This window comes from Entamoeba nuttalli (genome assembly GCF_000257125.1).
Source record: "Entamoeba nuttalli P19 unplaced genomic scaffold asmbl_5914, whole genome shotgun sequence".
Classification (NCBI taxonomy): Eukaryota; Evosea; order Mastigamoebida; family Endamoebidae; genus Entamoeba; species Entamoeba nuttalli.
In genome coordinates this window covers 1-11,333 of record NW_008577766.1, presented here as the reverse complement: position 1 = coordinate 11,333, position 11,333 = coordinate 1, and the positions used below count along the sequence as shown (strand labels likewise).

Genomic DNA, 11,333 nt, shown 5'->3' with positions numbered 1-11,333 from the left:
GATGACACTTCCATTTTTTGATGTATTTTTAAATACTTTTTTTCATTATAATAATATTTACAATTAAAATAATGTCAAAACAATATTTATTTTTTGCTTTTATTTAAGGAATATAATAACAATAAAGTATATATTAAATACTCTTTCAATTACTTTTTATGGTATTTATAAATTTGTTAAATAAAAGCTAGAGAAAGGAAGAAAAACTCTTTGACAAGAAAATTAATACCAACTCAGTCTCAATAAAAACTCTTTTTTCTTTTCTTTTCTCCTTCTTTCCTTTTAGTTTTTTCAGTAGGTTGTTGAGTTATTGGTGTTTGTAATATAGAACTAATAGTATTTCTTTTTTCTTTATTCAATTCTGTAATTGGTATTGTCGATGTGTCAATTGAAGGTTGGTTGTTAGATGTTTGTGAAACTGTAACCCTTTTAAGTTCTGCACTAATTTGTTTCTTTTTTAAATCTGATTTTATACATTTAGGTGCATCCCCTTCAATACCATATTTAATCCAATAGTACTGATACTTATTCGCTTCTTCATATTCAACAGAACTCTTTGGAATTTCCTTTCCTGTAAGACGAAGGATATTACCAAATCCATTACCAAACTGAATTAATTTCTTTATTTCTGATACTTGATATTCAGAGGTTTTATCAATAGTACAAATATTTGATGTATTTCGTATTGTTGGAAATAACGTATGAGCTCTACCACAAGCACAACAGAGAAAACAGCCATAATTTAAATCAACAAAACGAAGATCAGTAGAACCACAATCAGCACAAACTCTATTTGATGGAATACTTTCTAATCCTAACATTATATTTTTTACTGTTAGTCCTGCTATATCACTGTCAATTCCTTCAAATAAATCCAAATGAGTCTCTTCATAATCATAACTTCCAATAAATGATTGTCTAATATAAAAAACCCATAATAATGCTAATGAAGTACAACACATGTCAAATACAGATTTAGTTTTATCATATGTACCATAATTAATTAAAGAAATACATGACGGAGGTATAAAAGCAACACTTGTATACTTTGTAACAAAATAATCATTCACCCTTATTCTTTTAAATGCATCTTCTTCATTTGAAAAAGTACATAAAAATCCATTCCCTAAAATCATATATTTTCCATCAGAACCAATAGGACCTTTCCACCATATATCTCTAATAGTATTTTCACTTAACTGATTTTTATATTCTTTATAAAATGAAGGTAATGAATTATTAGAATGAGAAATTGTAAGTAAAGACTGTTCTTGTATTTGTGAAATTTGATTATCTAAATCAACAATCCAACCCATTTTTTCTTCTTCATTAAGACAAAGAAAATAAACTGTTTTACCTGATTTATTAACAATGAGAAATGTAGGAGATAATTCGATTTTAATTGAGTCTAATACACAAAATGATCCAATTGGAATAACTGATTCAACTGTCAGTTGTTTTTTACTTTCACAAATTGTTTGAATAGTTTCAGTAAATATTTTTCCTTTATGTGAAGTTCCAGCACTATTAATTTTAGTTAAAATTATTGTGTCATTAAATAAAAATAAATAAACACTTCGATATTTTGTTTTTGCTTCTGGTTCATAAATAGTTATAAGACCAAAACGAATAAATTTTCTTGAGGCGTTTGGTTCTATTGGATTCATACCTTGAGAATATTTAAATTTATTTGTTAATTTACCAATTAGTTGTTGAGTTTCTAATGTTCTTTTACTTTCATTCATAACTATTCCAATATCAGCTATTGCTTGTAATGAATTATTTAATGAATTATATTCAGAATGTTGAGGAGGTAATGTTTTTAGAAGTTCTTGAAGTAATAAACGATATCTTGGAATTCTTTGAACAGGAAGAATAACATAAGAATTAAAAGTGTCTAAACTATTAATTCTTCTAATTTCATTTAATGCATAATCAAATTGTTTATTTGTTTTTCTTAATTTTTCTTCATGTTCATTAATAGCCTCAGTTGAATTAACATAACTACAATATGTTTTTAAAAAATGTGCTAATTTTTGAAAAACATCTCCTATTCCTTGTCCATAATAAAACTCTTTTTTTTGAAGTTCAAGAACACTTTGATACATCATTTTATTATATCCTAAAATTACTATAACATCTTCTTCACATTTTTTTAATATTTTATCAGTTGGATAAATAGTTAATGCAGTTTTAAGATAAAAGTCTAAAAATTGTTGTAATTTATTGACATAAACTTCTTCTGTTTTTATTAATTCTTTAACTACATTCTTTCTTTGAGCTAATAGTCTCATTGTTGATTTACTTGATTTTCTACTAAGAAATCCATATATTCTTCTTTGAATATCTTTAACAAGATTAATATCATATTCTTTTTCATTCCATTTCTTCTCTTTAAAATTTTCTGAATTGAATATTTGATTTTCTTCTATTTTTTGATTAATTTCATTCATTTTTTCATCGTTATTTGATTCATTTTCACTATGTATTTTATGTTGTAATTTCTTTGGTTTTTCTGGAACTTTTGGTGGTTGAAGGAATATCTCATCATCTTTTTGTTCAGATGGTATTTTTTGGTCTAATTCTTTTGATTCTTTAATAATAGGTGATTTAATTTCTTCTTCTGTGTTTGTTTCTTTAATAATTGAAAGATTTTCTGATTGAGTCTTTCTAATTTTTGAGTATTTCTTTTTTGTTTCAATACCTTTGACTTCCTCAGTTTGACTTGGTTTATTTTCTTTTTTTGGAGTAATTTGTTTTTCTTGTTGAATTTCTTTTGTTTGTTCTTCTTCTTGAATGTTGTGTATTTTTTTAGTGAATGATTCTGTTTCATTTTGTAAACGAGACTGGTATTGGATAACTCTATTCATTGTATTTCTTCCTAATGTTCTTCTTTTTTGAATTTTTGTTCCTGATTTTTGACCAATGAAGAATATAAGACTTAAAAACTGTTGAATTTCTCCATTGGCTAAAAGAGTTGCATCTGAACCTATTGGTTCTCCATAATTTTCTTTTATCATTTTAAGTAACACATCCATATTTTGCTGTATTTGAAAAATATTTTTTGGATTACTGTTATATCTAACTGCACTTTTATGAGTAAGTTTTTCAACTATTTTAATTAATTTTATTCCATTTTGTAATCCACTGAGAAGGTCAGTTATTGGTTCATCTTCCAGTTGTTTATTGATCCATTCAATACAGTCTTTGTATTCTTCTTCTTTATAATTCATACTTTTTCAAAAAGAAAGTTTTACTATTCTTTTGGAGTTCAAAAAAAAGAAACAAAAAACCAAAAATTGTGATGAACTTTACTCAAAGAATTTTGCATTCAAGATTTTTAAAAAGTTATTTTGCATTTCATTTAATCTAAACAAGAAACTATTTTCGAATAAAAAAAATATATATAGATATATAAATCAATGTAGAATTGAATTGTTCAATTGATTCTTTATCATGTATCATTGTTTAGCGTAATATATTTTTTTTTTAATTTGTTTTGTTTACTTTTTCAAGAGAAGTAAAAAATTTAATAATAAACAAAGTAGTAAGTCCAGCAAAGAGAAGACAAATTATTCCAAGAAGAATTAAAAGAGGGACATTACCAGGTAATCCTAATATTCCCTTTTTCATTGAAATAAAATAAGTAACTCCTTTATTTAATTCTTCAGTATGAGTAGTACGTCCCATATAAAGTAAAGTAACATAACAAATAAATGGATTGCATTCAGTTTTATTATCAAAAAGAACACAACCATTATTATTAGTTTTAAATTGTAAATTAGATTCATCTAAGAAAGTTGTATTAGTAGAATAAAGTTTTGGTTGAAATAATGAAACTCCATAAATTGTTGGAATACTTCCAAGTGAATGAATTTTAATTTCATACATTGAATTTTTATCTAATTGAAGTGGATTAATTTGATAAATAATTGTAGTATTATATTGTTGAGTATTTTTAATTGTAACGTCAGGAATAAGTTTTTTATTTTCTTCTGCAAAACTTAATGAAATAAATGAAATAATAAATAAAAGAATATAACAACTCATACTATCAAGTCAAATGGGTTTTATTATTTTATGTTCTTTTATTTACTTTTTTTTATTAAATTAATAAAAATTATTTAATATTCTTTTTTTTTATTTATTTATTAATATAATTTATTTGAAAGTTTTATGCTACAAAAATTTAAACAACATGCTTCTCCTTTAGAAATAGAATTAGCTTGTATCTTTGATGAAGAATTAAATGAACCGTTTGTTAATTGAAATGAAAGTAAATAATATCTTTTTTTTATTAAAAATGTAGTGATTTACTTTTTGTTAAATCATTTGATGAATTAATTGCACTTTGCCAAAAACATAAACAATCAATTAAACCAAATATTGTACGTTCTTTTTTAATAAATTATTCATCTTTTGTTTCAAATGAACTTGTTCAAGAAAGAAGTGCACTTGAATTATTAGAAGCAATAAATACACCATTAAGTTATGGTATAGTATCATTTGATAAGTATTTTCCATCATTACAACCCTCTGGAATTATTGAAATAGCAGGAGAGGCAGGTGCTGGAAAGTCACAAATATGTATGCAAATAATAGTATTAGCAACATTGTGTTATAAAATACCTTGTTATTATATTTGTGATAAAAGATTTGTTTATCAAGAAAGAATCGACCAAATAGAACATTACTTTGCTCAACTCCTTGATTTTAATCCAGTTGGTGTAAACTCATTTTTACAAATACATAAAATTCAATCATTTGATGATTTTGAACAAACACTTTGTTCATTAAAAGAAACTAATGAAAGTGGATTAGTTATTATTGATTGTTTTGGAACTATTTTAAAAACTTCTTTTGAAGAAAATTATAATGAACGAAGTGTTGGAATTAGTAGAACAGCAACAATACTCAATGAACTTAATGTCCAAGGGTTTGTTGTTATTACTACTAATGAAGTTGTAGATAAAATAGAACTAACAGAACCGATACCATTTGAATTTCTTGAATTGTATAGTGATTTAAAAACACTTCAAATTAGTACTGGACTTGATATAAATTGTGATGGAAGGGTAATGACAAGTTCAAGTGGAATTCAATGGGCATATTTTGTTACACATCGACTTTTTGTTTATAAGACAGAAGAGAGTCTATTTTCTGCATGGGACACATTGAGCGAAACGACACAACAAGAATTAGATGAGATTGATGATGAAATGAGATCTAATATTAAAATTAGAAAATGTGTTATTAATAAATCAAATGAGAAAGAGAAAGGAATTTGTCTTGAATATTGTATACTTCCTTCTCATGTTTGTGGAATTGAAAGAAGACAACCAAATTAATGAAATAGTCCATATGTTGTTTTTTTTATGAAGTTAATTTAAATGAAGTTTCATTCATTGTATTTCTTCTGTGAGTAAAAAAACATTTGTTAAATGACATCAAAATAGAATGAGGATGAAACAGAACTAATCTTCTTGTAATTTTTACAAATCATTAGAAAAGGGATGAAAAAAATCCTCCTTTTCCTTTTCATCAAAAATAAGACAAGAGCCAAGGTACTACAGATGACGTGGGCATGACTATAAAAACAACTCTCATCAAAGAAATTATTTAGTTTTAATGAAAGTAATCATTATACTTTTATTAACTTTTCTTATTAACATTGTTTTTGGTGGTTATTGTACCCAAGAAGGTTGTAATGAAACATTGTTAGACAAATATTATTCAAGGTTTAGTCATTATAACATTAGTATTGAAGCTATGTTAAAAGAAAAAGAAGAGTTTAAAAAACAATATTCACCTAATAATGAATATGGTTATAATAATACTATCGAAGAATTTGTTGCTGAAGAACTTCAAGATCGTTTAGATAATAAAATCTTCTTCGATTATACTGCTAATGGTGTATATACTAAATCACAAATGAAAAAAATATTTGAGAATTTAAATTCTAAATTTTATGCTAACGCACATTCACATAACAGTGTTTCAAGTAGAACAGATAATGCAGTTCATGAAGCTCGTCAATTAATTTTAAAAAGATTCAATGTTACATCAGCTGAATATACAGTAATTTTTACAGCTGGTGCTACTGGTGCACTTAAATTAATTGGAGAGAGTTTCCCATGGACAAATAACTCTAAATTTATGTATTTAAGACAAAACCATAACAGTGTTCTTGGCATTAGAGAATATGCTTTAGAACAAGGAGCAGAATTTAAAACAGTTACTGAAGAAGAATTAACATCTGAAGGATGTGAAAATTTATTTGATGAAAAATGTGATGGAATTCCAAAAGTACTTCGTAAGCCAACATTAACAGAATACCCAAATAAAGTTTATAATTTATTTGCATTCCCTGGAACTGAGAATTTTGCAGGAGTTAAATATCCATTAGAATGGATTAATAAATTTGGAAATGAAAAAACTGGAAAGAATAATAATTGGTTAGTTTTATTAGATGCTGCTGCATATCTTAGTACTGCTAAATTAGACCTTAGAAAATATCCAGCTGATTTTGTTGTAATGTCTTTTTATAAAATTATGGGATATCCTACTGGAATTGGAGCTTTGTTAGTTAAAAATGAAGTAATGGATTTAATGCAAAAGAGTTTCTTTGGAGGAGGAACTGTTGTTATGAGTGATTGTGATACTCATTTTTGTTTATTACATGAATCAGGATGTCAACGATTTGAAGATGGAACAATTAGTTTCTTATCTATTGCATCATTAAAATATGGATTTGAACAACAAGACCATTTTGGAGTACAAAACATTCAAAATCATGTTATGTCTATTGTTGATTATTTGTATGACAAACTAAGTAAATTAACACATTCTACTGGTCTTCCAGTTTTTGAGATTTATGGTAAACATGCTAAACATGACCATTCTATTCAAGGTCCAATTATTAATTTAAGTGTTAAAGATGAAAAAGGTAATTATATTGGATATTCTATTATTGAAAAGAAATTAGATGAAGCTGGTTTCCAAGTTAGAACAGGATCTTCTTGTAATCCAGGTGCTTGTTATGGTTATTTAAATATTACTTCTGACGAAGTTAAGAAATTTAGTTTATTAAGAAATGGATGTGGAGATGAACATGATATTATGGAAGGAAAACCATTAGGAGGTGTTCGTGTTTCATTGGGATATCTTTCTACTTTTGAAGAGGCATATGCTTTGATTGAATTCTTCAAACAAAATTTCCAACACTAAAATTGAATATTTTTTTTAATTTTATTAAGTTTAAATTTTTAAGATTTTTTTTTTGAAGTTTTTGATAATTTTTTTAAAATTGTAATTAGTTAAAATAGAAAATATTAAAATCAAAACAAATGGATAGTTTTATACAAAATAAAATACTAAAAAAAGTATAAATTAATAAAAAAAAATAAAATAAAATGTTATAAAAAACAAAATAATATACCATTATAAAAAAATAAATTCTATAAAATTTGTTTCAAAACTTAAAAATAGTAAATTTTTTTTGTTTATGAGCAAAGGGATTGAGATTAATAAAGAAATTCAATTAAAATCTGAACAATGGAAAATACCAGGAAGAGCTCCACCTAGTGTTATTGCAGAACGTGGAATGACGTTAAAAGAATGTGAATCAGCACATAATTTTATTTCTGAAACAATCAAAAAATTAAGTAATCTTGATAAATTAATATTTTATGATCAATACACTGATGACTTAACACCTGAATTATTATATAAATATCAAACAACAGATGTTTGTTCTTTTAGAGTAAATAAATTTATTAAAGACAATATTAAAATAATACAATGATAATAAAACAATGATTTAGTAATAGAAATGTTATACTTTAATCTTACCAAAAGAAATCAGTTATCAATGTTTAGATTGTTCTGATGGAGATCTTCATTCATTTATTCTTTGTAGTGAATGTGCAGAAGAACATAAAAAAGCTGGACACCTTCTTTTGCAACATATGAGCAATGATACAGAAATATGTCATTGCGGTGATATATTTTTAGAAAAGTCGAAGATTAAAGTATGTCATATCCATCAACATAATTCAATTCAAGTTAATGCATCAGATGAATCAAGAACTACTGAGGAAATTAATGCTATTAAAAAAAATGTTGAAGAAATATTTAATAGAATTGAAATTATGGCTCAACTTGTTATTCCAGAAATGGTTATTCAAATGTGTGATAAAATTCTTGATGTTCTTTCTAAAAGATATGAACCAGATATTAGAGTTTTTGTTTTACATATTGTCAGATGGTTAAATAGAGTTATTAGAATAAATCCAATAAGAAAAGTTATTAAAGAAGTATTTAAAACAAAGATTAAAACAAATGGTAGGTTCTTATTAACTAATTCAATTGAAGAATATCAAAAAAATAATTGTTTGTATGTAAAAAGAAGAAGTCAAACTGAGTTAATTAATACTGAAGTAACTGCACATGAAATATTTCTAAATCTTTGTATTATGAATCAACCAACAAGTTCATATGTAGCAAGACTATTATATTTAATTTTAGATGAAGAAAATAAAAATGACTTTCTTCCAGAATATCGTAGGGCATATGCAACAGTAGCTTTTCATGGAACATATTTACCAAAACATTTAGGTATTCTATTAGATACTATTGATATTAAAACAATCATTCCTCATATTTTAAATTTATTAATTGTTGTTATAAATGAAAAAAAACCTTTAAAAGATAGAAATGCTATGAGTCAATTTGTTTCATGGTTATTAGCTGATGAAGATAATATTCTTGATATTATTCAAAACGAAAATAATTTGACTACATTTATTGAACTATGTGATCAACTTACTTTCTATCCAACTCCATTAGACAAAACAACTAGTTCTGTAATGAAATTATTCCATCCCATATTTATTGCCGTTATGACACGAATTCAAATTGTTTCTTTTAAAGATTCATTTCAACGAAACAATGAAGAAGAAAATAATTCAGAAAATGAATTAATTAAAATGCATAGAAGAGTGTCTTTACTTATTGGAAAATATTTAAAAGAACATGCAGAAAATATTGTAAATACATTAAATAAAATTGTTTTTGGAAGAGACCAAGGAAAAACTCAAATGAATAGGTCTGTAATTCCATCCCATTATTATTTATTCAGTCTTATTGGATGGATTGCAAACCAACTAATGATTCAACCTATTCCAAATGAATTAACTAATGACGTATTTCAATTCCTTGAAATTGGAACTAATGAAGATATTAAAATTTATCTTCAATTCTCTTATTTGATTTATACTATATCACATGATAAAATTTATTTTACAAGTATTCTTGAACTTAAAAATAACAAAGCTCCTCAATGTGAAGTTCAAGATTATTTTGGTGAATTGACTTATCCAATTCTTTATTCTACATTAATATTTGTTTCTCATGCTTGTCTTCTTTCATTAGGTGCAAATAGATTTGTTGATTTTTTAAGAGAAATCGCTTATGTTCAAGAAGACAACCTTACTAACCAAGAACTTTGTGTAAATGCAGTAATTCTTGACTTTATTAATGTCATTTGTACGTTTAGTAGATTTGGTCAAACACCAGAAGTAAATGAGACTGGTTTTCTTAATTATTACCTTTATAATATAAAACTTTGTACTCCAGCTAATTCAGTTAATAGTCAAGTCAAAGAATATATTGGAAATGCTTTACTTATGGCGGAACAAACAAATAATACTCAAAAAATTCTTACAAAGAATGCTGTCCCAATAATGAAATCAAGTATCAAAATCACTCGTCCAACAAGTAAATCTTCAAATGATAGAATGTGTTTAAAGAAATACAAAGGTGAATGGTCCAAGAAAAGTATAGATTCAAGACTTTCTATGTCTATTATGAAAACAACTTTTGAAAAATCATTTAAGAAAACTGTTTCAACCAAAGAAGAAAGTACTTTTAGTAAACACGATATTACCCAAGACTTATTAACTAATTCTGACATAACGATTTATCAATTTAGAAAAAAGTGTGACAATGAACCACTTGGAATTGATCAAAGTATAGAAGTTAAGAAAGAAGAAACTACAAAAGAAGAATATCAAAAAATGATGATAAAATTACGTATGGAACAAAAAAGTATGACTGAAATCAAAATAGATCAAACTTCATTTGAATGGCCTGAAGTAGCCATTGACCCTACTAAACGAATAAACCAACCAGATTTTTTCTTTCCATTTGTCAATGCCAGTTGTTCAATTTCATTTAAAATTAATGTGATTAATAAATTCTTATTAGAACCAATTTCACAAGGAAGAAGAGAAGCATTTTTATCATTCTTAAATCCTCGTTTTACAATTGGTAATTTTTGTGTTAATCTTCAATCAAGAATCAATGACTTATTGAGCGATAAAAACTTGAATAATGGATTATTATCTAAAACTAAAATGATTAACACTACAAATTATATTTTCATTTTAAGGTTTTTATGGATTTTAATTGTTCATCGTAGAGCACGTGGTATTACAACTAATGACATCTTTTTAAATCCTCATTTTGTTAAGTTACTTTGTACATGTTATGGTTATTTCTTTGCAGACATTTTTATGCTCATTCCTGAAAACAGTGTGGAAGGTCTTTTAAGAGATATCACAGAATTATTTTCTAAAGAACCTTTCATTGTTCCTGTTACAATGTCAAGAACAGAAAAAGTAATTCATCCAATTAAATATTTTATAAGAGCCATCTTAAAGAATCCTATTTCAGCTTTCTTCTTTATAGATGAAAAAGGTCAAAAGAAAATAGCAGAAATTAATCCATTAAGTACAGGAATCACTTCACTTTTTAATGAAATTGCAAGTCAAGTGTTAGTTTCTAAGAAAAAAAAGTAAAAACAACAGCTATTAATTAAACATTTCTCATTATTGTTTATCTCTTTGTTTGATTATTTTTTCTTATTCTATTACAAAAATATTTTATTTAATTAGTAATTATTATTTCTAATTTTCTCTTTGTTTGTTGTAAACATATCATAACTAACAATTGTGCACTACATGTCGGAATTAATATAAAGTGATCAATAATCAACAATTTAATTTAATCGTACAATACATTAAGAAATTAATAGAACACATAACAAACTTTATCCATAATGAGTAAAAATTTTTTAAATAATTTCTCTTCTTAAAAATGTCGTCTAATATCAAACGTCTTTCAACCCAAATTATATTACTTTGGAAAACGAAAACATAGTCTCAACTTAACTTTTTTAACACAACGTTACTTTCTTATTGAGAATAGTCTTATTGACCATAACATTAAACCAATAAACCTTATTACTAAACACCAAAATAAGAAGAATAAAT

At 25.5% G+C, this 11,333-nt stretch overlaps 6 protein-coding genes across 6 annotated transcripts; 4 read left to right on the top strand and 2 right to left on the bottom strand.

Annotated features, from left to right (window-relative positions):
- Window positions 1-239: 239 nt before the first annotated feature.
- Window positions 240-3,233, bottom strand: ENU1_142690 (protein with RhoGEF and ArfGAP domains, putative; the record flags this gene model as incomplete). The annotated part of the gene is made up of 1 exon (XM_008860378.1): window positions 240-3,233. One exon carries the CDS (start codon window positions 3,231-3,233, stop codon window positions 240-242), a length of 2,994 nt encoding a protein of 997 aa, XP_008858600.1.
- A 256-nt stretch (window positions 3,234-3,489) lies between these two features.
- On the bottom strand, window positions 3,490-4,050 carry ENU1_142680 (hypothetical protein; the record flags this gene model as incomplete). The annotated part of the gene is made up of 1 exon (XM_008860377.1): window positions 3,490-4,050. The coding sequence occupies one exon, from the start codon at window positions 4,048-4,050 to the stop codon at window positions 3,490-3,492; it is 561 nt and encodes a 186-aa protein (XP_008858599.1).
- Window positions 4,051-4,589: 539 nt separating this feature from the next.
- Window positions 4,590-5,348, top strand: ENU1_142670 (hypothetical protein; the record flags this gene model as incomplete). The annotated part of the gene is made up of 1 exon (XM_008860376.1): window positions 4,590-5,348. One exon carries the CDS (start codon window positions 4,590-4,592, stop codon window positions 5,346-5,348), a length of 759 nt encoding a protein of 252 aa, XP_008858598.1.
- Window positions 5,349-5,628: 280 nt separating this feature from the next.
- ENU1_142660 (molybdenum cofactor sulfurase, putative) lies at window positions 5,629-7,227 on the top strand (the record flags this gene model as incomplete). The annotated part of the gene is made up of 1 exon (XM_008860375.1): window positions 5,629-7,227. The coding sequence occupies one exon, from the start codon at window positions 5,629-5,631 to the stop codon at window positions 7,225-7,227; it is 1,599 nt and encodes a 532-aa protein (XP_008858597.1).
- A 277-nt stretch (window positions 7,228-7,504) lies between these two features.
- Window positions 7,505-7,804, top strand: ENU1_142650 (hypothetical protein; the record flags this gene model as incomplete). The annotated part of the gene is made up of 1 exon (XM_008860374.1): window positions 7,505-7,804. The coding sequence occupies one exon, from the start codon at window positions 7,505-7,507 to the stop codon at window positions 7,802-7,804; it is 300 nt and encodes a 99-aa protein (XP_008858596.1).
- A 10-nt stretch (window positions 7,805-7,814) lies between these two features.
- Window positions 7,815-10,859, top strand: ENU1_142640 (hypothetical protein; the record flags this gene model as incomplete). The annotated part of the gene is made up of 2 exons (XM_008860373.1): window positions 7,815-7,822; window positions 7,919-10,859. 2 exons carry the CDS (start codon window positions 7,815-7,817, stop codon window positions 10,857-10,859), a joined length of 2,949 nt encoding a protein of 982 aa, XP_008858595.1.
- Window positions 10,860-11,333: the final 474 nt, after the last annotated feature.